Source organism: Carassius auratus, chromosome 32 (genome assembly GCF_003368295.1).
Source record: "Carassius auratus strain Wakin chromosome 32, ASM336829v1, whole genome shotgun sequence".
NCBI lineage: Eukaryota > Metazoa > Chordata > Actinopteri > Cypriniformes > Cyprinidae > Carassius > Carassius auratus.
Genome location: NC_039274.1, coordinates 32,193,719 through 32,214,454, shown reverse-complemented (window position 1 = coordinate 32,214,454; position 20,736 = coordinate 32,193,719). Strand labels below are relative to the sequence as shown.

Here is a 20,736-nt window from a genome sequence, read left to right as displayed (position 1 = left end):
TTAATGCAAAGTCAAAAAAACACTGTGTGCGCTGATGAAGACAACTGTCCACATTTAGCAGCTGGGGAAGCTGTGGGTAGAAAAAAGTCGCCAGAAAAAGGCTCCCATCCGGATCTTCCACAAAAGCCATCCACAGGCTACATTTCACCGTATGCTGTAAGTCCCTAGTTTGTACATCACAATAACCTGTTACCTCCCTGATTCCAGGTGGGGCACCATAAATGGGTAGGGGCATGCAAAAGTATGCTTAGGTAAATGAAAAAGGTTTTCACTAATACACTTACGTTAAAGGCTCCTGCAGCTGCTCCTGTATCAGCTCCTCCAGCAGCTCCTGTATCAGCTCCTCCAGCAGCTCCTGCATCAGCTCCTATAGCAGCTCCTCCAGCAGCTCCTGCATCAGCTCCTATAGCAGCTCCTCCAGCAGCTCCTGCATCAGCTCCTCCAGCAGTTCCTGGATCAGCTCCTGCATTAGTTCCTCAAGCAGCTCCTCCAGCAGACACAACACATTCTGAGGTAACGGTCTAAATAGTCAGTGGTTGTTAGACAAACAAACAGTTTAGGTGTTTGTTACATAAGATTTTGTCTCTGTTATACTACCAGGTGACGCTTGAGGGTTGGCACAAAATGTGGGAGTCTGGTCCTTATGGCCTCACCAGCGCAGACATCAGAATCAGAATCAGAATGAGCTTTATTGCCAGGTATGTTTACACATACGAGGAATTTGTTTTCGTGACAGAAGCTCCGCAGTACAACAGAATGACAGCGACAGAACATAAAACACATAATAAAAGAATAAAAAATACAAATAAGTAGATAGTGAATGACAATATACAAATGACAATTGTAGGCAGGTATATTACAAAATGAAGTTATGTATTTACATATATATTGTGTGCAAAATTTAAGTGTATGCTAAGTATGTGTGTTAGATAAATAAAGTGTGTGTGTATATAAATATAAAGTGTAGTGTGTTCGCCGTTATTATAAGCTGTTCATAAGATGGATTGCCTGAGGGAAGAAACTGGTCCTGTGTCTGGTCGTTCTAGTGCTCAGTGCTCTGTAGTGTCGACCAGATATAGACATAACGTGGCTGAAGGAGGATGCTGAAAGGGGACTTTTCCAGAAGGCAATGTCTTATAAAGACAAGCACGGCAGCACGAGGTGGAGGAAAGTCTTGAAGGACAACAGAATGTGGTTTCACCTTCCTGAATTTCCTAGAGTGGTGGAAGGAAAAGTCCCCTCAGCAGACTCCTTTTTTCATGGCTCCGTTTTTTTCTGGAGACCAGTCGGAGTGTGGCGATACAGTCTTCGATGCCCAAGGTCTGACTGCCCGGCACGCTCTAGTCAGAAGGCCTTTCTGTACCGTTGTGGGTACTCAAAAACTGTCAGGCAGATCTGCCACATGTCTGGCTGGTACTCCATGCTGACAGAAGTCCTGGCATGCAACGCTTGCAGAAAGGCTGCAAAGGAGTCTGAGGAACACTCCATTGGTCGATTCCTCTCATGGGATGCGTGCATCCTTAACCAGCTCAGTCCAGCACACAGAGCGGTGTTCCCTGCTGTCTTGACATTACGGTGAGTTCTCTGCATAATTCCACAATGATTTAAACCTAACCCTAAAAAAAGAAAATCAAAGATCTACAGGAATCCAAACACTGTGCTATAATTTTAGGCGTGACGTGGACAAGCAGGTTATCCGCCTGATGAGGGATCGCACCGAGGGCAACACCATGGCCAAGGTGTGGAGGCAGGTCCTGGAGAGCCACTGCGAGGAGTACCTGCAAAGGAAGGACTTGTACACCACCCTCCTCAGCCAGTACAAAAAACCAGGGTCGATCACACGTAAGTTAAGAGTTAATTGTTTTCGTGTCGCTCATTACTGCAGATCTGACTTCAGCACAGCAGGAGACCTCACTATAATAGGAACAAATCTCCCCTCCATCCAACTCTTAAGGTTTTTTTGTTTTCACCACCAATAATGAAGTCTTCGTCTGTGTTTTTTCTGCTTTTAGGGAATTTTTGCCAACAATTCCAGCGACCACCGGCGAGGAGAGAGCTGCCATGTCCAAAGCTGTTAAGAAAGGCCTTTCTCATCGCAGAAGCAGATAACGTCGAGGACTACCGGACACAGATTATGTCTACTTTTGGCAAAGTCCTCAAGTACGACTCCACCAAAAAGGTAAATTAAACAAATGCAAACAAACAAATGACAGTCTTAGTGTAAACATACAGGATTGTCCATTTTTGCATCAGGGGAAATTTGAGTCAATAAATCGTAGTAATAACAACAACTAGTATGGTAAATTAAGTATAATATTTTTTTTTGATATTGATGGCTGTTTGGAGATATATTACGTTACATAGTATGTATTTTGGGACCAGTTTTAAAGTTCTATAACTTTCTGTGCTGGGATCAAAATAATCCATTTTCTTTTTTGGAACAAAAGTAGTCTAATTTAATGAAAACATTTTGAACCCAAATTGATGACTTAATCCAGATCAAAACCAAGATTGGATTTTTCTTAATCTTTTTCTTCTTTTTGGCAACCCATTTTCAAGATTTGTTCCACTCTGATGGAAAAAAATCAGATCAGATCACTTTTGAACATCTGGCCCCTGGCGAAACTAATAACCCAACACTGAAAAAAACGTGGAATGAACGAAAAATAATAACGAATGTTGGAATCTATTTGTTTATTCATTATCAGATCTGCAAGAAACTTTACGGGGATGGAAAGGGTACGGCGGAATGGTGCACCAACGTGGCCAACGAGCTGGGCCAGATTCTCACGTCAGTCCTGACTTGCGAGGAGTCGCTGGACAAAATGCGGCCAATGGCTGAAGGCCTCATGGAGAGGTACAGAAGAGCTGACGAGGCACCTCCCGAGCTCATGTATGTGGATCGCGGCTGCTGTCGTGTCCAAGGCGTGTCTTCTGTGGAGCAGCTCTTCAGCGAGTGGACTGACAGGGGTATGCTGGTACGGCTCGACATCTTTCATTGGATCCATCGATTTGATCCAGCCTTACGGACGGATCACCATCCGAAGTACGCCCTGTTTAAGTCCGCCCTATCCGCTGCGGTCTTCGCCTACAACAAGGACGATGTGGCGCTCCTGGTACAGGCCACACGTGCCGGTCACCCAACGCGCTACGCTTCCCTGACTGACAGCCAGATTGTCGAACTACATGTAAGCAAGTCAGACCTCAGCCGTCATGTCAGGAGGATCACGTTGGGTGCCCAGGAAACCTGTGCACGTGTCCAGAGGGCCATCGGCATCTTGAAGGGAGCAGCTGGGATGGATGAGAACCAGGTGCACCTGTTCAAGGACGCTGTGGCCATTGACCACATATGGGAGAACCAGCAGAAGCACCTCGAATGCATCCAGGATCCACCGGGGAGAAACATGTACACCATTACGAAGTATTTGTACATGTAACGTAACGGTGTCCATCTCCCAAGATACAGCACAGTGAGAGGGAGCAACAGCCTGGAAGGCTTTCACTCTTTTTTGCCCAACATGATCCCTGGGCCCCACTGTGCTGCTGTCCCCTTCCAGGTGTATCTCCTGGCTGGCATTGCACGCTGGAACTCAGACAGGGAATCGGCCAGCGTCAAAGGCCAAAAAGGGAGAAAGCACATGGTGTACGTCTCTCCTCTGGTGCATCGGCTAAATGAAAGGTGTCAGGAACTGTTTGGGGAGGTGGAGGAGGCAAACTACAGGCCTCCAGTTCCCGCAGGGGATGAGCGGATCGGTTTGGAGTATCTGTTCTCTCAGTCATCAGAGCCTTTCAGTGCTCCAGACCATTACGCTCAGACCAGAGAGACACTTCGAGCGGGTGAGGATGGAGAGGATGAGGTCTCTGTTGCTGCGGCAGAGGAGGAAGAGGAGGAGGTGGGATACAACTCCGACAGTGAGTTTGATCGTCTGACTCCTCTGAGAAACAGTCTGTGCCTCACTGACCAGGTAGCAGCTGCAGAGTTCGATCCCTGTGTGGAGGATGTGTGCGGTCCCAATCATCTCCCTGGATACCAACACGTAGAGGATCTGTGCAAAGTCCTTGTAGAGATCGCCTTGGAGGAGGGAAAGCTTGCGATGAGTGACTCTAACAGGCAGAGGGTCATCAGGGCCTGGAACAAACTTGACCTCCACGATCGCAGCATCGAGCAGTTTGACAGCCTTTACTCAGCACGCTGGGGCAATGCTCTGTTCGGCCGAACAAGTGAAGATCCGTCTGAGGCATCTTTGGTGCAAAAGTTCAGGAAACATTACTCGGCTGCCACTTGGTTGACTCCAGAAAAAAAACGTCTGATGTACTGCCTTATTAAACAGCTGTGGCTTCATCCTGGTTCTGGAGGAAAGGCTCAAAGGTCACCATTGAAGCATCACATCACCAAAATGTACCAGTGTGTGCAGCAGAGAGTAACTGTGGATGATGCTGAACTCCTCAAACTTGGCATTCCAATCCTAAAAATGAATTCAAAGTGTGTTATACGGTTGAGTATCGACTGTGTTTTTAAAGATACCGTTGCCATTTCAATACTTTTAAAATGGCAACGTTGTCTAAACTGATACCACACATAATGTTTCTACTGTGTCTTTATCAATCACTCTGATATTTAGTTAAAATGAGTGCTGTCTGTCACGGTCTTTAATCAGTTCTGTGAATGACTATGGTGATTCTATATAAAGTTGCAACAATGTCGTTTGTAAAGTACAGTAGGCTACTGTGCAAAAGTCTTAGGCACATTAGTATTTTCACTCCAAAAAAAGATTATTTTAAGTTATTTAAAATAAGCCAGTTATTAATATATTTTGCTGTATTGTGTCAGTAGGAAATATCAGTTTACATTTCCAAACATTGGGTCTCATTCATGAAACATTCGTAAATATACGAGTAAATATGTGAGTGATTTTCGCGTAAAGAGACCTTCCCGAAAACTCTTCTCCTGATTTACAAATACTTCGTAAACGTCAAATGTGATAGTGAAATGTGTGTGTGTGTTAATGAATTCCAATCAGTCTAAATGGGACGCGAGTGCACGCGCATTCTCAATTAGCTACCATAAATCCCGCCCATTAAATCCGACTGACAACTATATATGAGCATCATATTATGACACCAAACAAAGGATTTCAACATGTCTCCTCAAAAATCGAATGGAAAATTTAAAAAATCTCAGCTGCAGAAATTTAAGTTTTATTATCAGAAGTTCATTCAAAACGCCACGTTTTATTTTCAAGCGTACAAAGTGGCGTATCTGGTCCTAAAAAAAGGAAGCTTGGCAGCATATGACAGATGCTGTTAATGGAGTTTCATCTGTTAATCGAACAGTCCCAGAAGTGAAAAGAAAAACCGTATTTAATTACTATATATAATATTTTTTTTCAAAATGCTGTTTAAATATGTACCCGATTAATGTGAATTAAAATGCAGCTGTATTAATGAGCAAAACATTCAGATGTTAAACGCACTATTTACGCGTGGCTGGGAGCAGGTGTAAATTTATTTCGTACTAACTAACATTTGGAAAATACGAACATTTTAATGAATCCGAACATTTACGCCACCTTTACACACGATTTACACAAAAATTCGTTCTGCTCGTGTTTTATGAATGAGACCCATTAATTTTGCCATTAATTTCAATATCAATTAACTTGAGATTCGATGATGGCAAGATCAGATCTCCATGTGGAGCACCGGCTGTTTTCATACTGCTTGTGCATTCAAAAATCTCAGTATATTATTATAAAAATTAATGGCAAAATTAATGTTTGGAATTGTAAACTGATATTTTTCACTACAGAAAAGATATAAATAACTGGGTGAACACCATTCTTTCGGGTGAAAATACTAACGTGCCTAAGACTTTTGCACATTAGTGTATGTATAAAGTACGTATAATTAAGTATTTTTAAATAAGTATAAAAAGTGCGTTCATATGTGTTAAGGGTTAGATTGTCGCTGGAGGAAACCGCTATGGTGTTGAGAGGTGAACGGAAAGAAAACTTTACAGTAGATAGGAAAACGATTGCTCCCTTGTGACCTTTTGTAAACTGTATTTTTTACAAAGAACTGCACAGATACAGATATTCTAACAATCTATCAATAACACTCACGTTATGTCCTCTGTTTCTGTTTGAGTCTGCGGATTGAAGAGCAGGCTGAAATAAGAAGAGACAGGTCTGCCGCCCTTTTCATATGAAATTTAAGGGGACTGACTCCGCGGCGATCATGAATTTGTGTACAGCTTATGGAGCTAAATGCTATATGCCCACTAAAAAAAGCCTAGTGGCGCCCATGCTTCTTGCATACTTTTCAGAAAACCAGAACAAATATTTAAATTGGTCGCTCAGGCATTTAGGAGGCACCAAATATCTGCCTTCTGATTCAGTTCGGTACATACCATATTGGCACCAGGTTTCGGTACCCATCCCTAGTGTGTTCCGAAGTTAATCAGGAGACCTCGTCAGCCACAAAAGATACAGATCTAGCTTCCTGATGAAAAACCACACACCAGCCTACCTACAATGCAGAGCAAAAGAGAATTTCCACAACCACATTTATTAATTTTCCAAATAGTCTAAAGCATACACAAGTTCGACAAAAAAAAAAAAAAAAAAAATACTAAGAGCTGTTAAACATAAGATTAATGCAATCATTGCTTACTTGCAGACACAATATTTTCTTCTTTTAAACATTTTAGAGGGGGTGCACCGTTCCCGGAAGTACTGCAATACCGGGTCGATGCGTGGAGTGGACGGAGCAAGCCCCTATTCCATCTCCCAGCTCCAAAAATCAATTTAATATATGGTGCCCGGGTAGGGCACGTATCAGATATTAAACTGATAAGAACAGATACTACACTTGATCTTAGCCAAAAGGCCGAGAAGCGATACCTACAAACGGTCAACAGGAGGAACCACATCCTTTGACATAGCAAATGTGACTATGGTAGGCTTTTACTTGGCTTATTTTTTTTTTTAACTCAAATAGTTCTTCTGTACAATGCAGTTGTTAATGTAGCTCAGACATGGCTTAAAGAGTCATGAAACCCCCCTTACTTGAGCACCGGTCATTCACACCTCCGATTTGAAAGCGGTTAAAAACAATGGGTGTGTAAAGCTGTGATTAAGTGGGAGGGTAAAGCGTGGGATGAGGGGAGGTGACCGTATGAGAAGGGGCGGGGTCCAACAACAAAAAGAACAAAAACTTTTTTTAAAATTTACTTCTCTCCAGTTGCATTTGAATTTTTCATCATTATCTTTAGTTCATCTGAATAATCAATTTTGATTAGATTTACCACTGTAGGAATTTGGGATTTATAAAGCAAGATAAAGTTAGGGACTTGTTTGCATGTACAGATGCTTTACAGGAAAAGCTAGGAAGCATTGTAGGAAGCATTAGAGATTTGTAAGAGTAGGCTTTTACTTGGCTTATTATTTTTTTACTCAAATAGTTCTTGTGTACAATGCAGTTGTTAATGTAGCTCAGACATGGCTTAAACAGTCATGAAGCCCCCCCTTACTTGAGCACCGGTCATTCACACCTCCGATTTGAAAGCGGTTAAAAACAATGGGTGTGCAAAGCTGTGATGAAGTGGGAGGGTAAAGCGTGGGACGAGGGGAGGTGACCATATGAGAAGGGGAGGGGTCCAACAACAAAACAAAGAACAGAAACTTTTTTTTTTTTTTACTTTGCTCTCCAGTTGCCTTTGAATTTTTCATGATTATCTTTAGTTCATCTTAGGCCTGGTTCACACGGGACGATTTTAAAATTGTCGGCCGATTTTCCAAACCTGAGAGACCCCACACACGGCGATAAAAAATCACGGGTCTAACAGTTTTGGTCGTTCAGTGTGTGGTGTGCAGCCACACGGCAATATCAACACATCACACACGAACCGATTTGACTCCCGAGCATTCCCAGGTCAGACGGGAAATCTCGCAAAATCCCTCGAGATCAAACGTGACTTCAGAGTAAACAATCATGGCGGACGAAGAGGATGCAGTGGTCATAGTTTGTGCTTTGTTTTTAACGGTAAAAAAAACATAAGAAAAACAAGAAAAGGCGATGGTCAAAGAGGTGGAGACAACGCGAGCATAGACTATACTTGCTACATCATGATATGGAGGAAAGTTGTTGTTTTATCTCATAGAAATGTTGTTACGTACTACACAGATTAATAACCGTTGAAATAAACGTTCATATATTCGTTTCCATGTACTCTGGTGGACTGCAGTTGTGGATGTAGTTATGCCCATCGACTTTATTTGTATTTGTTATATTTGTTTTATTATATACGCCGGCTGTTTTGATTTTGTTTCCCGGTACTATCACTGCCTCGTCACCTCGCTTTCTGATTGGCTACACGCCACAGTCCACAGGCTGCGTGATTGTTTGTCCTCGGGGGACACCACACACGAGAAGAAATCGGGCCAAATAAATCCAACATGTTGGATATCCCCGATTTGAGATCGGAGCGGTCCCGACGTTCTTCCGAGCAGAGGAGAGCGGTCTTAACACACCACACACGGCAGGAATATTTGATCAGATTATTTTACGATAATCGGAGCATCCTAAGATTGTCGGAAGGAGTGAATCGGGGCTAAAATCGGCCTAATTATCCTGCCGTGTGAACCAGCCTTTAATCAATTTTGATTAGATGTACCACTTTAGGGATTTGGGATTTATAAAGCAAGATAAAGTTAGGAACTTGTTTGCATGTACAGATGCTTTACAGGACAAGCTAGGAAGCATTGTAGGAAGCATTAGATATTTATCATTTATACAGTGGGAGAAATATTCTTTTGATCCCCTGGTGATTCTTGAAGTTTGTCCACTTACAAAGAAATTAAAGATCTACAATTTTCATGGAATGTTAATTTTAAAATATAGAAACAAAATATCAACTAAGCCAACTACATGACTTGGCACTTGGTGCGAAAACCCTTGTTGGAAAGCACAGAAGCAAGACTTTTTTTTTTTTAAGTTTGTCACCAGGTCTGAAAATATCTCAAGCCCAGTTCACACCGCCAGTGACAGAGCGACATAATCCCATGCATTTTCAATGGAGAGCTGGCGTCTTCCAGCACAGTGACCATTGGCGACGGAATGTGGGCATGCGTTGTGAGTCAAGCGTCAAAAGGTGAGAATGCTTCAACTTTTTGCAAATAAACAGTGAATTTCACGAGCAACAACCAATAGGAGTGAAGAATCTCACACGTTCACACGTCACCATCTCGAGTGCAGGCAAGACAGGACAGATTTCCTGAGCATTTTCACCGTTTTATAGTAGTAAGGGGACCTTGCGGTTGCTGCAGGATTTCAGTCCATTGAGGTGTAGTGTGTTACCAATGTTTTGTTTGGTGGCTGTGGTCCCAACTGCCTTAAAATCATTAACAAGCTCCTCCTGTGTAGTCCTAACTGATCCCTCACCTTTCTCATGATCATCCATACCCCATGAGGCAAGACCTGGCACAAAGCTCCAGACCAAGCATGACTGATGGTCCTTTTGTATTTCTCCATTTTTCAAATGACCGCACAAACAGTTGTCTCCTCACCAAGCTTCTTGCTGATGGTCTTGTAGCCTAACACTTTGGTCTTGCCCATAGTTGTGGGCGTAACAATAACGACATGTGAATACTCCGCCTACTCTAAAGCTGTACTAAACTGCAGTGGACAAGCAAACAGAGCAGAGTTGAGCAGTGCCATACCAAGCTGTACCAAGCCAAGTTATACCAAGGAGTGGAATTATATACACCATTATATACACCAAGAACTCTAGCAAGTTTAGAAGCAATCAAATACTTATTTCACTCACTGAATAATCCACAAAGTTATGGAAAATACCCTTACATCTTCAGAGCCTACACTGAATTCTATTTTTTACTAGAAGATCAGGGGAGAGCGCGAACGCAGTCCCCCACTACCAGAAATTATGCAGTCGAGATTCCCACATTTGGGGAATTCGCAGGGGTCAGCACAACCGGAGTGCAATGGCTGAGCCTCGCCCTGGGTGAACCACCTTCTTGATCATGGTATCTCCCCTGCCAGGTAAGTATGAGTTCTACACTGACCCTGAAGAGGGAGCACTGCAGGGAACATCCTTCTCAGTAACGGTGGGCGAATTACTATGGAGTCCATACAATATAGTGTCCCCCAATCATATCATTTTTAAGGTTGCTAATATTGTTCTATAAACACCTTAGTTTTCTCCAAAAATGTATTTTATTTGATCTATTTTCTAAATGACTTGTGCAACGCCGTAAAAAAAAAAGTCTCTAAACCCCTCCTATCCGTGAACCCTCAGTGTTGTGATAGGTCAGAGATGGCACAGTCCTTTTTGATTGGTCTACGGTGTAAAGCACGTGTCGGAAACAAAGAGGCCATTGTCATGACGGAACAACAGCCCTGGAGACTTAATACGTAGAAAAGATGGTACAGATTGTATCTTACACATTCGAGCCGCAGTCTGATGATGGAAACCAGGAGTTAAAAGGTCATGAAACCTCATGCTTCAGCACTGGTTAGTTCTCACTAAATTTTTTTTTTAAGTGCTAAAAAAGTGGGAGTGGCATGCAGTAGAGCAGAGGGGGAAGAAGGGAAGAAAGGCAACACACACAGCTTTGGGTTCAGTTTCATTTAGCTCCCATCGAGTTAAAAACAAATAAATGCACAGCCATTTGCACTCTGCATCGAAAGCATGTGAAAGACGCAGTTGCACCTCTGATAATTTTTTTGGCTTATTCTGCTGCATTAATAAAAAAAGTTTCTCTCAGTTAATGTATGCAGTCACACAGTCTGAAGGATCTGTCACAGCAAATCAACATGCTGTTGTGAAAAAATAAGCAAAGAGTCTTGAAGGATAAGAATAAGCAGTCTCAATTTAACAGACACCATCGCGTCATCTAGGGTTGCACGATATATCGAAGTTATCGTCATATGAAATGTAAATATCACAATATGCATATCACAAGGGCATGTGATATCAGAATCATTTTTATAAAAGGGAAAAGACAAAGTTTAATTTCAAGTAATAGAGTTTTGCTTGACGTTAAAAAGAGCTGATTAATCGGATGATTTTTGGCAATCTGCATCAGCCGATTGTGCTGAAAATTAGGCCAATTTATAGGCAGGTGCACAGGCAAGTAGCAAAGCATTGTTGCTGAACTCAGTCTGATGCAGCGTTGCCAAGTCCGGCTACTTTTACACTGTTGGAGTGGGATGTTTTTTGTGATAATATTGTGTATCGTCGATCTCACGGGCTGACGATATCAGACATCCCTAGTCTCCCGGAAGTTCCGGGAGTCTCCCGCATATTGAAAGCGGCTCCCTGAGACCTGCATATTAGTTAAAATCTCCCAGAATCTAGACCGAGCGAGCAAAAGCGCGCATGCGAATGCGAAACAGATACTGCGTTTCAAACTGTGTAGCGCGCACGGCAGAGAGGGAGAGAGAGAGAGAGAGAGACCTTGCGTGTGTGCTAATGTGCGTGTGTGCGAAGCGCATGTCAAACAGAGAGCATTCTGATTGGCCTGTTTCTGCAAATCAACCAATCAATTGTCAGTGTGGGCGGGCTTTTATCTCTTCTCCCGAACAAAATTAATCAGTTATGTCTATCTAGAAACAGGAGCACCATGGCTGAGGGAAAGTGCCACAAAAAAAAAAAAAAAAAAAGTATAAGACACATTTTACTGCAGATTTCACGAAAGTGTACCCCTGTCTTATAGATGTAAAACAATGACAGTCTTGCTCAAGCATTGCCCATGGCAGGCTAAATGATTGCAAAAGGCATGTTGAGGTGAGTCGACAAGTTTCATTTCATCTGCAAATTATTCAGGCTAGTTGCGAAGGCTACATGAAAACAACAAACTCTTTAGACTGGTTTAAAGTTGTAATGGAAAATAAATAAAAGCAGTTTACATAAATTGTATAAACAGATTATATAAATAGTATAAGTAATCTACATATTTAAACAAAGTTAACGAATAATTACATAAGCCTATAGCTTATAGAAATAATATTTTATGCTATCTTTTAGGGACCACAACATGTTAGGGAGGCTAAGCGCAGGGAAGTTCTCCCAATCAGATAGGCAAAGTCTCACTGAGAATTTGTGACTACAGCTGAGATGTATTTCCTTTCCTTTTTTTTGGGGGGGGGGGGGGGGGGGTCTTCGGGATATCTCCCTGAAATTACTTTTTGCAGGTTGGGATGTCTGCGATATGATGATTTGAAAATGACCATATCGCCAAACACTATTATATGGTTAACACTGATAAGGCCATCCTTAAAAATATTCTTGTTTGCCGTAACCCGACCGACTCTGTCAATTTAGGACTGACTAATTATTTCTTTCTAAACATGTGGCTCTCTTGTGCGAGACGAGAGTCCAACGGTGTCCTTCTAGAAAATGCAAGAAATATGCGTCCTATGTGAATGTCTTGGTTTCAGTTTTGATGTAAACAAGATATAGTTGGTGTCAAGGGCACTGTACTAAAGTGGTTTGCTTCCTACCTAGAAAAGAGGACTTTTCCTGTAAATTTAGGAAATTGTTCCTCGTCATCTGCGCCCGTTTTATTTGTTGTGCCTCAGGGATCTATTTTGGGACATTTATTATTTTCCCTTTATATGCTGCCCTTGGCCCTCATTTTTCAGAAGTACATCATTTCATATCACTGTTATGCAGATGATTCTCAGCTTTACCTTCCAGTAAGGCTTGACACCACTGCTTCATTTGATGTGTTATTGGAATATGTAGATGATATCAAGAGGACGACGACGAATATTTTTTGCAGTTAAATGAGGATAAAACAGAGGTTTTAATTCTCGGTTGGCCGGCAGATTCCTCTCCTGCTCTGAAAGCACAGATAGGTCCTCTCTCAACGAATGTGTGCAAACAAATCAAAAACCTTGGAGTGATCTTTGACTCTTCACTACTCTTTGATAAACAGATTAGTGTGGTTATTAGTGGAAGCTTTTTCCATTTAAGATCTATTGCAAAGTTGAAGAATATTCTTTCAAGCAAAGACCTAGAAGTTTCAATTCATGCTTTTGTAACATCACGATTAGACTATTGCAACTCTCTTTATTGTGGTCTTCCTCAATCTTCACTATCTAGATTGCAAATTGTTCAAAATGCTGCTGCAAGACTTTTGACTGGGTCTAGAATAGGGCTGCACGATGTGTTGTTTAAGCATCGATATCGCGATGTACAAATCCACGATAGTCACATCGCAGGATGTGCGATTTAGGCTGTCGTAGCTGATCCATTATTCATTAACAGTATGGGCCAAAGAGCACGCGCGAGAGAGAGAGAGAGAAAGAGAGAGATCGCGAGCGCGCGGCCAGCGACACACTAGATGAATGGCGCAAGCGTCTCAGCTGCGTGACGTGTCCATTTTAAATTCGGCTCCCATGTTAACAGGTTAGAGCTTGCAGACTGCCTGCATGAGACGCGCGTCGGCGCGGAAAACACGTGCATGCTAGAAATAGACCCGACGCCTATTTATATTGCACCGGTCACCGGCCTGAGAGAGAGAGCGCGCGCACAAAGCCCCCGGCTGCATGCTCAATGTCTTCAAACAAAACGAGCGCTGTCTTGCTCTCTCTCCCTCGTGCATATTAATCAGTTGACACGATGGTGTCGATGTTTAAATCATTTAAAATGAGAATATAAGTTTGCTCACCCCATTTTTGTTTGTAAGAATATTTTTATTTCATATCGCAATATATATCGCAGAAAAATAAAATATCGCAATGTAAATTTTTCCCAATATCGTGCAGCCCTAGTCTAGAAAGAGGGATCATATTTCTCCTGTTTTGGCATCCCTTCAGTGGCTTCCCATCAAGTTTAGAGCTGATTTTATGTTTGTTTACAAGGCATTGTGTGGCTGTGCACCAAGGTATATTTGTAATCTTATTGTGGCATACTGTCCTTCTAGGTCACTTAGATCTTTAAATCACTTGCTTTTAAATGTGTCACAACGTTGTTACAAATTAAAGGGTTATCGGGCCTTTTCGGTGGCTGGGCCCAAGCTTTGGAATGCTCTTTCTTATGTGAGGTCTGCTCCTTCATTAGACATATTTAAATTACTCTGAAAACACATTGTTATTCTTTAGCTTTTGGAAATTTGTAATTGTTGTAGAGTAGTCCTGCTATAACCCTAGAGAAGATGCGCAAATAAATGCTGAAAATGAACGTGGATTTGCACATCTTCTCAGTTAACAATGGCTCTGTGTAGTAACAGCTGCTCTATGTGAAATCACGCACCTGATGGAATTTACCGCTGATTAGAGAACCGGCTTTACTGACGAGATGCGCATAACGATCGGCCGATCATGATCGGAGCAGACCTGGCAAAGTTATAATGATATAAAATTGGTGTCTTTTTGTTTGTTTTTGTTTCCACTGATATTAATATGACATTTTTGGATTAGTGACTACTTTATGTAATGCTTGAACACTACTGGTCAATATCAGAAGTTAAAGTAGTTAAGAAATAGTTACATAGTTATAAGCATGCTTTTTTTATATATATTTTAAATTGAAATTGATTTTGCACACTTTAAGCAATATATTGCATATTGAATATCACATTTAACAAGGTATCACATATCGCACAGCCCTAGCATCATCAATAAACTGCATTCCAACTGACGTCAACTCAACACAAATGTAAATTTTAAACTCAGAAAATTAAAATAGCACAATTTTTAATTAACCAGTTTTCTCAAACAGTTTAAATTATCAGAAGCTAACATTGTTTTCTATTATGTGCAACACAAACACCTATGCCAAAATCAGAGAAAAGTAGTCTGGGGTTTGATGACCCTTTGAAGCAAAAAAAAAAAAAAAAAAAAAAATGTATAGCAATTACCGGGGTTCAAGCACTTTTAGGACTTTGAGGTGGTCTTGGCCAACCTGGATGTACAGCTGACAGTTAAACATATCCAAAATGAAAAATAGGCCCACAGACACACGAGACACCCGTCGCTGCAGACTGTAGCGCGGTGACGTCACGTACGTACGTCACGTATGTGTTTACTGCGCATGCGCAATGTGACATAAGGTATATGTTTAACACGCATGCGCGTCGTACATATTGGCGTTACCAAGGAGTATAGAAGCGCTATATACCTAGGGTTACTGCGCATGTACAGGTTCATTCACTTCCGGATGTATGGTGGATTCGAGATTCGTTGGCAGTAAGTCAAAAAAATATTAACTTACTTATGTTTTCTTAAAAACAATGTGTGTTTGTGTTAACGGCTTTTAATTGCAACGATGCTTTGGTCATAATCGTATATTGCAATTGCGATTTCAGACATTTATGACGTGTTATGATATATGTTAGGATTCAAAGTGACAGGGATTCTGCTGCTGGTCTGTTAAAGGGTCTTTAAAAGTATTTTTTCGCCGACAAATTAGCCTTTAGAGATGTATTTAAATAGAGCAGAAAGACTTGCATTAATAAAGTAGGCTAATGTCACTGATTGTTGCATGTGTTGTTTTTGTATTTGTCATCCTTTTCATTAACTAACATTATCAAAGATTAATAGATACTGTAACATTTATTGTTCATTGTTAACTAATATTAACCATTGACAGCTTATTGTAAAGTGTTACCTCTTCAATTTACCTTTGTGTGACTGACAGAGTTCATTTAAATCTGACATATAGAAACATTAACTTGACTGTAAATGTTCTTTTGTTTAGATGCATACTACAGTCCTCAGAAAAGGAGAAAAGATAACAATAGAACAGTGCATCTCATGCTGTGATAAATATCACTGCCCATTTTGTGAGACCTGGGTCTACAAACCAGTGGACTTGTACAGTGTCACGAAGCATGTGCAGGATCATCTGAAAACAGCTGTTCGTGAAGAAGGTGTGTAGTGTTTGAACATCCATAAACATGGTTTTGTGAGTGGATATGTGTTTTACACTGGGTTTTTTTTTGTTGTAAATTTCAGATTTTATTATCATAAGATGCAGCTTAAAATGCAGAGATGTTTCTCATTTTCATTGCTGCTATTGTTCTGCTACAATCATACGAAAAGCACAATTTAACATCCATCTTACAAAATGCAAGCAAAAGAAACAAAAGTTTCCATCTCCACAAAGAACTCCATCACCCATGGTTCTGATTGGTAATACACCTCTGTCTGCAGCTTCTGCTCAGACAGCACCCCTTCTTCAACCTCAGCCTTCTCCAAGTGAACCACGCACATCTGTGTCTCCCACGCCCAGTACTCCACTGTATCAACCCAAAGTATGTAAGGGACCACCACTTCCATCTCCTTTGAGTACCATCACATCTCTACCTCCTGCTTCTGCTTCTGCTTCAAAGAAGAGGCCCACTTCATGTGGCTAGACAGTAAGTTCTTTAACTGTAACGTGTAGTGAGTACTGTAAAAAGTATTTGAGTGTCTGTCTGTTTTTTTTTTTCCTGATAACTGTGTTGCCCATTCTATGATCTTTCTCAAGCCAAACCAACATAAATTTTGACTTGACAAACTTTTTAAAGGTAACTCTTTATTAATTTATTTTACATTTTTCAGTCTAAACCTCTTTTTTGGCTCATTTTATCAGTAAAAGAAAACATGCCTTATAATTCTGCACACCTAAATGTAAGTTTATTTAGAAAAAATTCACTTCCAGCCTTCATGGACAATTATATATCACTTATGAATTATAAAAAAAAAAATCAATAGTTGTTATTAAGATTTATGTGGTTTAGAATTAGTAAATAATAATAAAAATAAAATAAAAATCAGCTTGCCTAATAATTATGCACACAGTGTAGTTGATGTTAATGTTGATTTATAAATTAAATCTCTTAGGTACTTTACAGACAAAGCAAATAACACCTTTTGCTAAGACCATCCTATAATACATTTCAAAATATATTAAAAATCTTTACCTTGTATGACTCTTTTGCCTTTCTTCAAAATGATTTGATTTTGTTTAAATATTGTTTTTTCTTTTATGTAAATTAGGTGTCGTGAACTGGAGTGCATTTTCTGTAGGATACAGACAGGAGTTCCAGGTGCCGTATTCACTGACCCAGTGCCTATGGTGCCATGAAACATTCAAAGACTGCCCACCTGGCTATGTTGGGAATGGCAGGAGGGGAGTCCTGCATGGATTTTATTCCTACAAAGACTTTGAGGGCTACTGCTCAGTTGATTGTTTTATTAAAGATGGAGGTGAATTTTAGAATGTGTAGGTGCAGATGCAGTTTCTTTTTTCTTTCTCATGTGTCATGTTTATAGTTGTTTTCTCTCTTTCTCTCTCTCTCTCTCTCTCTCACAATCATATATGTACACACACACAATTATATTTTTTGTACTTTGCAATAAAAAAAAGATTACTGTTATCAGTTTGGTTTTTGGAGGCCCACTTCATGTGAATGCATAAAATGGGATGCATAAAATGGGAAGCAGACACTGAAAATATAAAGTATGTTGTCAATTTAACTGAAAAATACTTTATTGGCATAAATATTTCACATGCAGAATTGTCAAAATAACAGAAGCATGTATAAAATTATACTAAATAAATAAACAAGAACCAGGACAGAGGACAGATTAAAAGAAATAAAGAAAGGTTCAATTAAAGTGTAGTGTAATGTTACAATATAGCTACACAGTGAAGTACTGCTCAACAGAATGTATATATGTATATGTATATATATGTTACTACACAGATATTAGGCTACAGAATAAACACTCTAATTCCGTATATTTTTACCTCAGATGAGACATGATTAAAATCATGGATATGCCCTGTACTACATTTTACTGTTTAGAGTTTTTAAATACTTATCTATTTTATTGGTATGGGCTATTCTGTTAAGAATGCGCATGCATTTTACTGATGTATTAAGTCACACGACGCGAAAACACCTAACATCACCACGCAATGCAAATTACACACGCATGCGTGTTAGAGACATACCTGGCCTCACTTTGCGCATGCGCGGGAAACACATACGTGACGTCGATACGTGACGTCACCGCGCTACAGTCTGCAGCGAGGACTTCTTGAGACACACACTAAACTTAAAGTGAAGTGAAAAGTGAATGGTGACCCGTACTCAGAATTTGTGCTATGCATTTAACCCATCCAAAGTGCACACACAACCCGAGCAGTGGTCAGCCATTTATGCTGCAGGCGCCCAGGGAGCAATTGGACCACATTTTGTTGCAAATATAGATCTGGATATAGAAGTGATAAGTCGTCTCTGCTGTTCCAAGGATGTTTTTATTTCTGCTCCCTCGAGTCTACATGACTTTTGACAATTTGGGGGGCGGAAACCAAGGAGGGCACTGAACCTCTTATGATTGGTCACTTTCACACAGTGACATCCTTGTACCGTTTTTCACCCATGGGCCGCAGGACCAAACAAGTTACAGACACTAGTGGCTGTAATGCCTCAGTTGTTTAGAGAGTAACAAAACCCTAAACCAATTTTTTTTTAGTTAATGATCTATCAGAGTGGGGCTTTATTAGTGTTGTTCATTGATTCAAGTAACTTTTTTGACATTTAAACAAAGTGTTTTAATTCTACAATATATGGTGTAAAAACGTCTGAGTGCTGCCGTCTTCAGGTTGAATGGTGGCTACTGCAGTTGATTTTTTATATTGGATGTTGTGGTGGCAGGTGACGTAAGCAGTTTCCAGCTCTCCACGCCCCTTGGTACGAGCTACCACACCCTTGGCAGTATAAAATCATCTTGTTCCGTCAAAATCACTGTAGTGAGTCAGGAGTTGGAATTGAGAGTATTGAAAACGATCAGGATAGACTATTATAGCATCTATTTAGCATTTCAATTATTTAGTTATCTGATATGATATATATTAAATAGTTTTTTAGCTCTTCAAGATAGCGTAGATTTATCTTTATTTAGTACAGTGGTCAGGATGGTACGTAGGTGTGTTGCTGGTTGTGACAGCACTGCTGGACTGCATAGTTCTCCAGCAGACTTTAAAATTAGGCGCCAGTGGTTGCATGCACTTGGCCTGGAAGACCTTGAATTGGAGGTGGAAATGGGCTTCTCCACACAGCTCGCACTGAAAAGCGACGCGATGCGGGAGTTAAGACCGCAGTTTGGGCCAGTAGCTCGAATTGATATGAACAGACACCTCGACATCCTCCACTTCAGGTGAGGGGGGGGGGGGGGAGTCCTCTAGTTCAAATGATCGCTCTGTTGCAAAGCTTCTTTAATCATTACAGTCGTTTTCCATTTGAGCGTCTCTGACAGCAGCTGTCAATCAATCAGTCACTGCGGGTCTCAAGTTCACGCCGCAATTGCTAAGCCCCGCCCTATGTTCGTCCGCTCTATCTCCGCTGTGATCTGTATATTGTCAGTGGGTGGAGTCAGGCTCTGACCAGGGGTTTAGTTACCCTTTAACAAGCGCTAATAATAAGACACTCAGTCAACCGTAGCCTGTAGCAAAAGGGCCTTTTTCACCCGATTTCCACTGCACTCGTCTGCGGTGCATTACGGCTCCGACGCGGCTACCGGAGCTGATCTCGGTCACTCTAGTCTATGCTTGTGTTTACACCAGATGCTCCGCTGCACTTTTCAAAAGCGTCCCAGAAGTAACTCTCTGTGCCGCTTCGCTAAAGATAGGCGACTAGTCTATTTCTGACATCCAAACCGCACAGAAAATACAAAATAGAAGTGAAAAAATCATGTGCATTTCAAAATAAACACACTGTGCAGACTCCAAATCAAATTTCACATTACTATATTCATGCTAGGAGGCCAGAAATAGATGGCAAGAGGTTAATCCTCAAAGTTGAAAAACCTCACATTATTATATGACACCACAGATCCCTTTTACAAGGACAATAAAAAAAAGGAAGTGGTGTGGAGTTTAATTGCAGGAGTTGCATGACTGGAATAAACAGACAAAACATTAACATTTAGCCATGTTAGAACACAGAAATCAAGAAAAACTTTGTTGGAACATGGACAGGCAAATCACGTGGGATTCCTTGTAATAAAGATTTAAATGCACAAGGCATGAGAGCAGACTGTCAGTGGTGAATATTAATTTTAAATATTTGTGATTGCCTAAAAAGAAAATTAGGCTTAATGTTGTATTTAAATGTTGCCGCTTGCTTGAGCAGCTTATTAGGCTATACAAACCTAGAAGTCAAGTGCATGAATAATACGTTGTTTATATTTAAGATTATACTAATGTCTATGAAAGATTGTAACTATACTGTGAGAGTATCACAATCATGAACAGCTTTGTTTAAAAATGTTTTTTTTTTTTTACATGATTTTAAATATAAAATAATGAACAAATGTTGTGCTTGTGGACTAAACAGACGCGGATCACTAGCGGACTGCAAACGCCTCCTGTGTGAAAGCACAATGAGTCCGTGCTGCTTCTGCTCCACACACATAACTCACACGGACTGCATATGAAAAATATTATTTTGAATCTATTTTAGCAAAACATTTTATTGTTTTTATTTATATTATTTTTTTGTTATTGTTTTTTTTTTTTTTAAGTAAAATCGGTCAAATCTTACTGATTTTGTGTGTTAATGTGCCTGACTTGAACCTTTTAATTTTGTTCTTGATGCAGGCTGATTTGTTCCCTGAACTGTTGTGTGTTTGGCATCTTGTTGTATGTGCAGGTTATTATACACAATAATAATGAACTGTTTAACTGCAATTGGATTTCATTTAGTTATTGAATACAAA

At 40.6% G+C, this 20,736-nt stretch overlaps 1 protein-coding gene, 1 long non-coding RNA gene and 2 other non-coding genes across 4 annotated transcripts; 2 read left to right on the top strand and 2 right to left on the bottom strand.

The window, feature by feature from the left end:
- The first annotated feature begins 1,007 nt into the window (after positions 1-1,007).
- Positions 1,008-3,454, top strand: LOC113052182 (uncharacterized). The gene is made up of 4 exons (XM_026216552.1): positions 1,008-1,575; positions 1,673-1,842; positions 2,013-2,179; positions 2,709-3,454. The coding sequence occupies exons 1-4, from the start codon at positions 1,130-1,132 to the stop codon at positions 3,435-3,437; spliced, it is 1,512 nt and encodes a 503-aa protein (XP_026072337.1). The 5' UTR covers positions 1,008-1,129; the 3' UTR covers positions 3,438-3,454.
- A 3,255-nt stretch (positions 3,455-6,709) lies between these two features.
- Positions 6,710-6,900, bottom strand: LOC113052582 (U2 spliceosomal RNA). Its single transcript, XR_003277084.1, has one exon. It is a non-coding gene; the product is annotated as a U2 spliceosomal RNA (small nuclear RNA).
- Positions 6,901-9,903: 3,003 nt separating this feature from the next.
- LOC113052578 (U1 spliceosomal RNA) lies at positions 9,904-10,067 on the bottom strand. Its single transcript, XR_003277081.1, has one exon. It is a non-coding gene; the product is annotated as a U1 spliceosomal RNA (small nuclear RNA).
- A 4,929-nt stretch (positions 10,068-14,996) lies between these two features.
- LOC113052184 (uncharacterized) lies at positions 14,997-16,166 on the top strand. The gene is made up of 3 exons (XR_003276991.1): positions 14,997-15,213; positions 15,725-15,896; positions 15,982-16,166. It is a non-coding gene; the product is annotated as an uncharacterized LOC113052184 (long non-coding RNA).
- Positions 16,167-20,736: the final 4,570 nt, after the last annotated feature.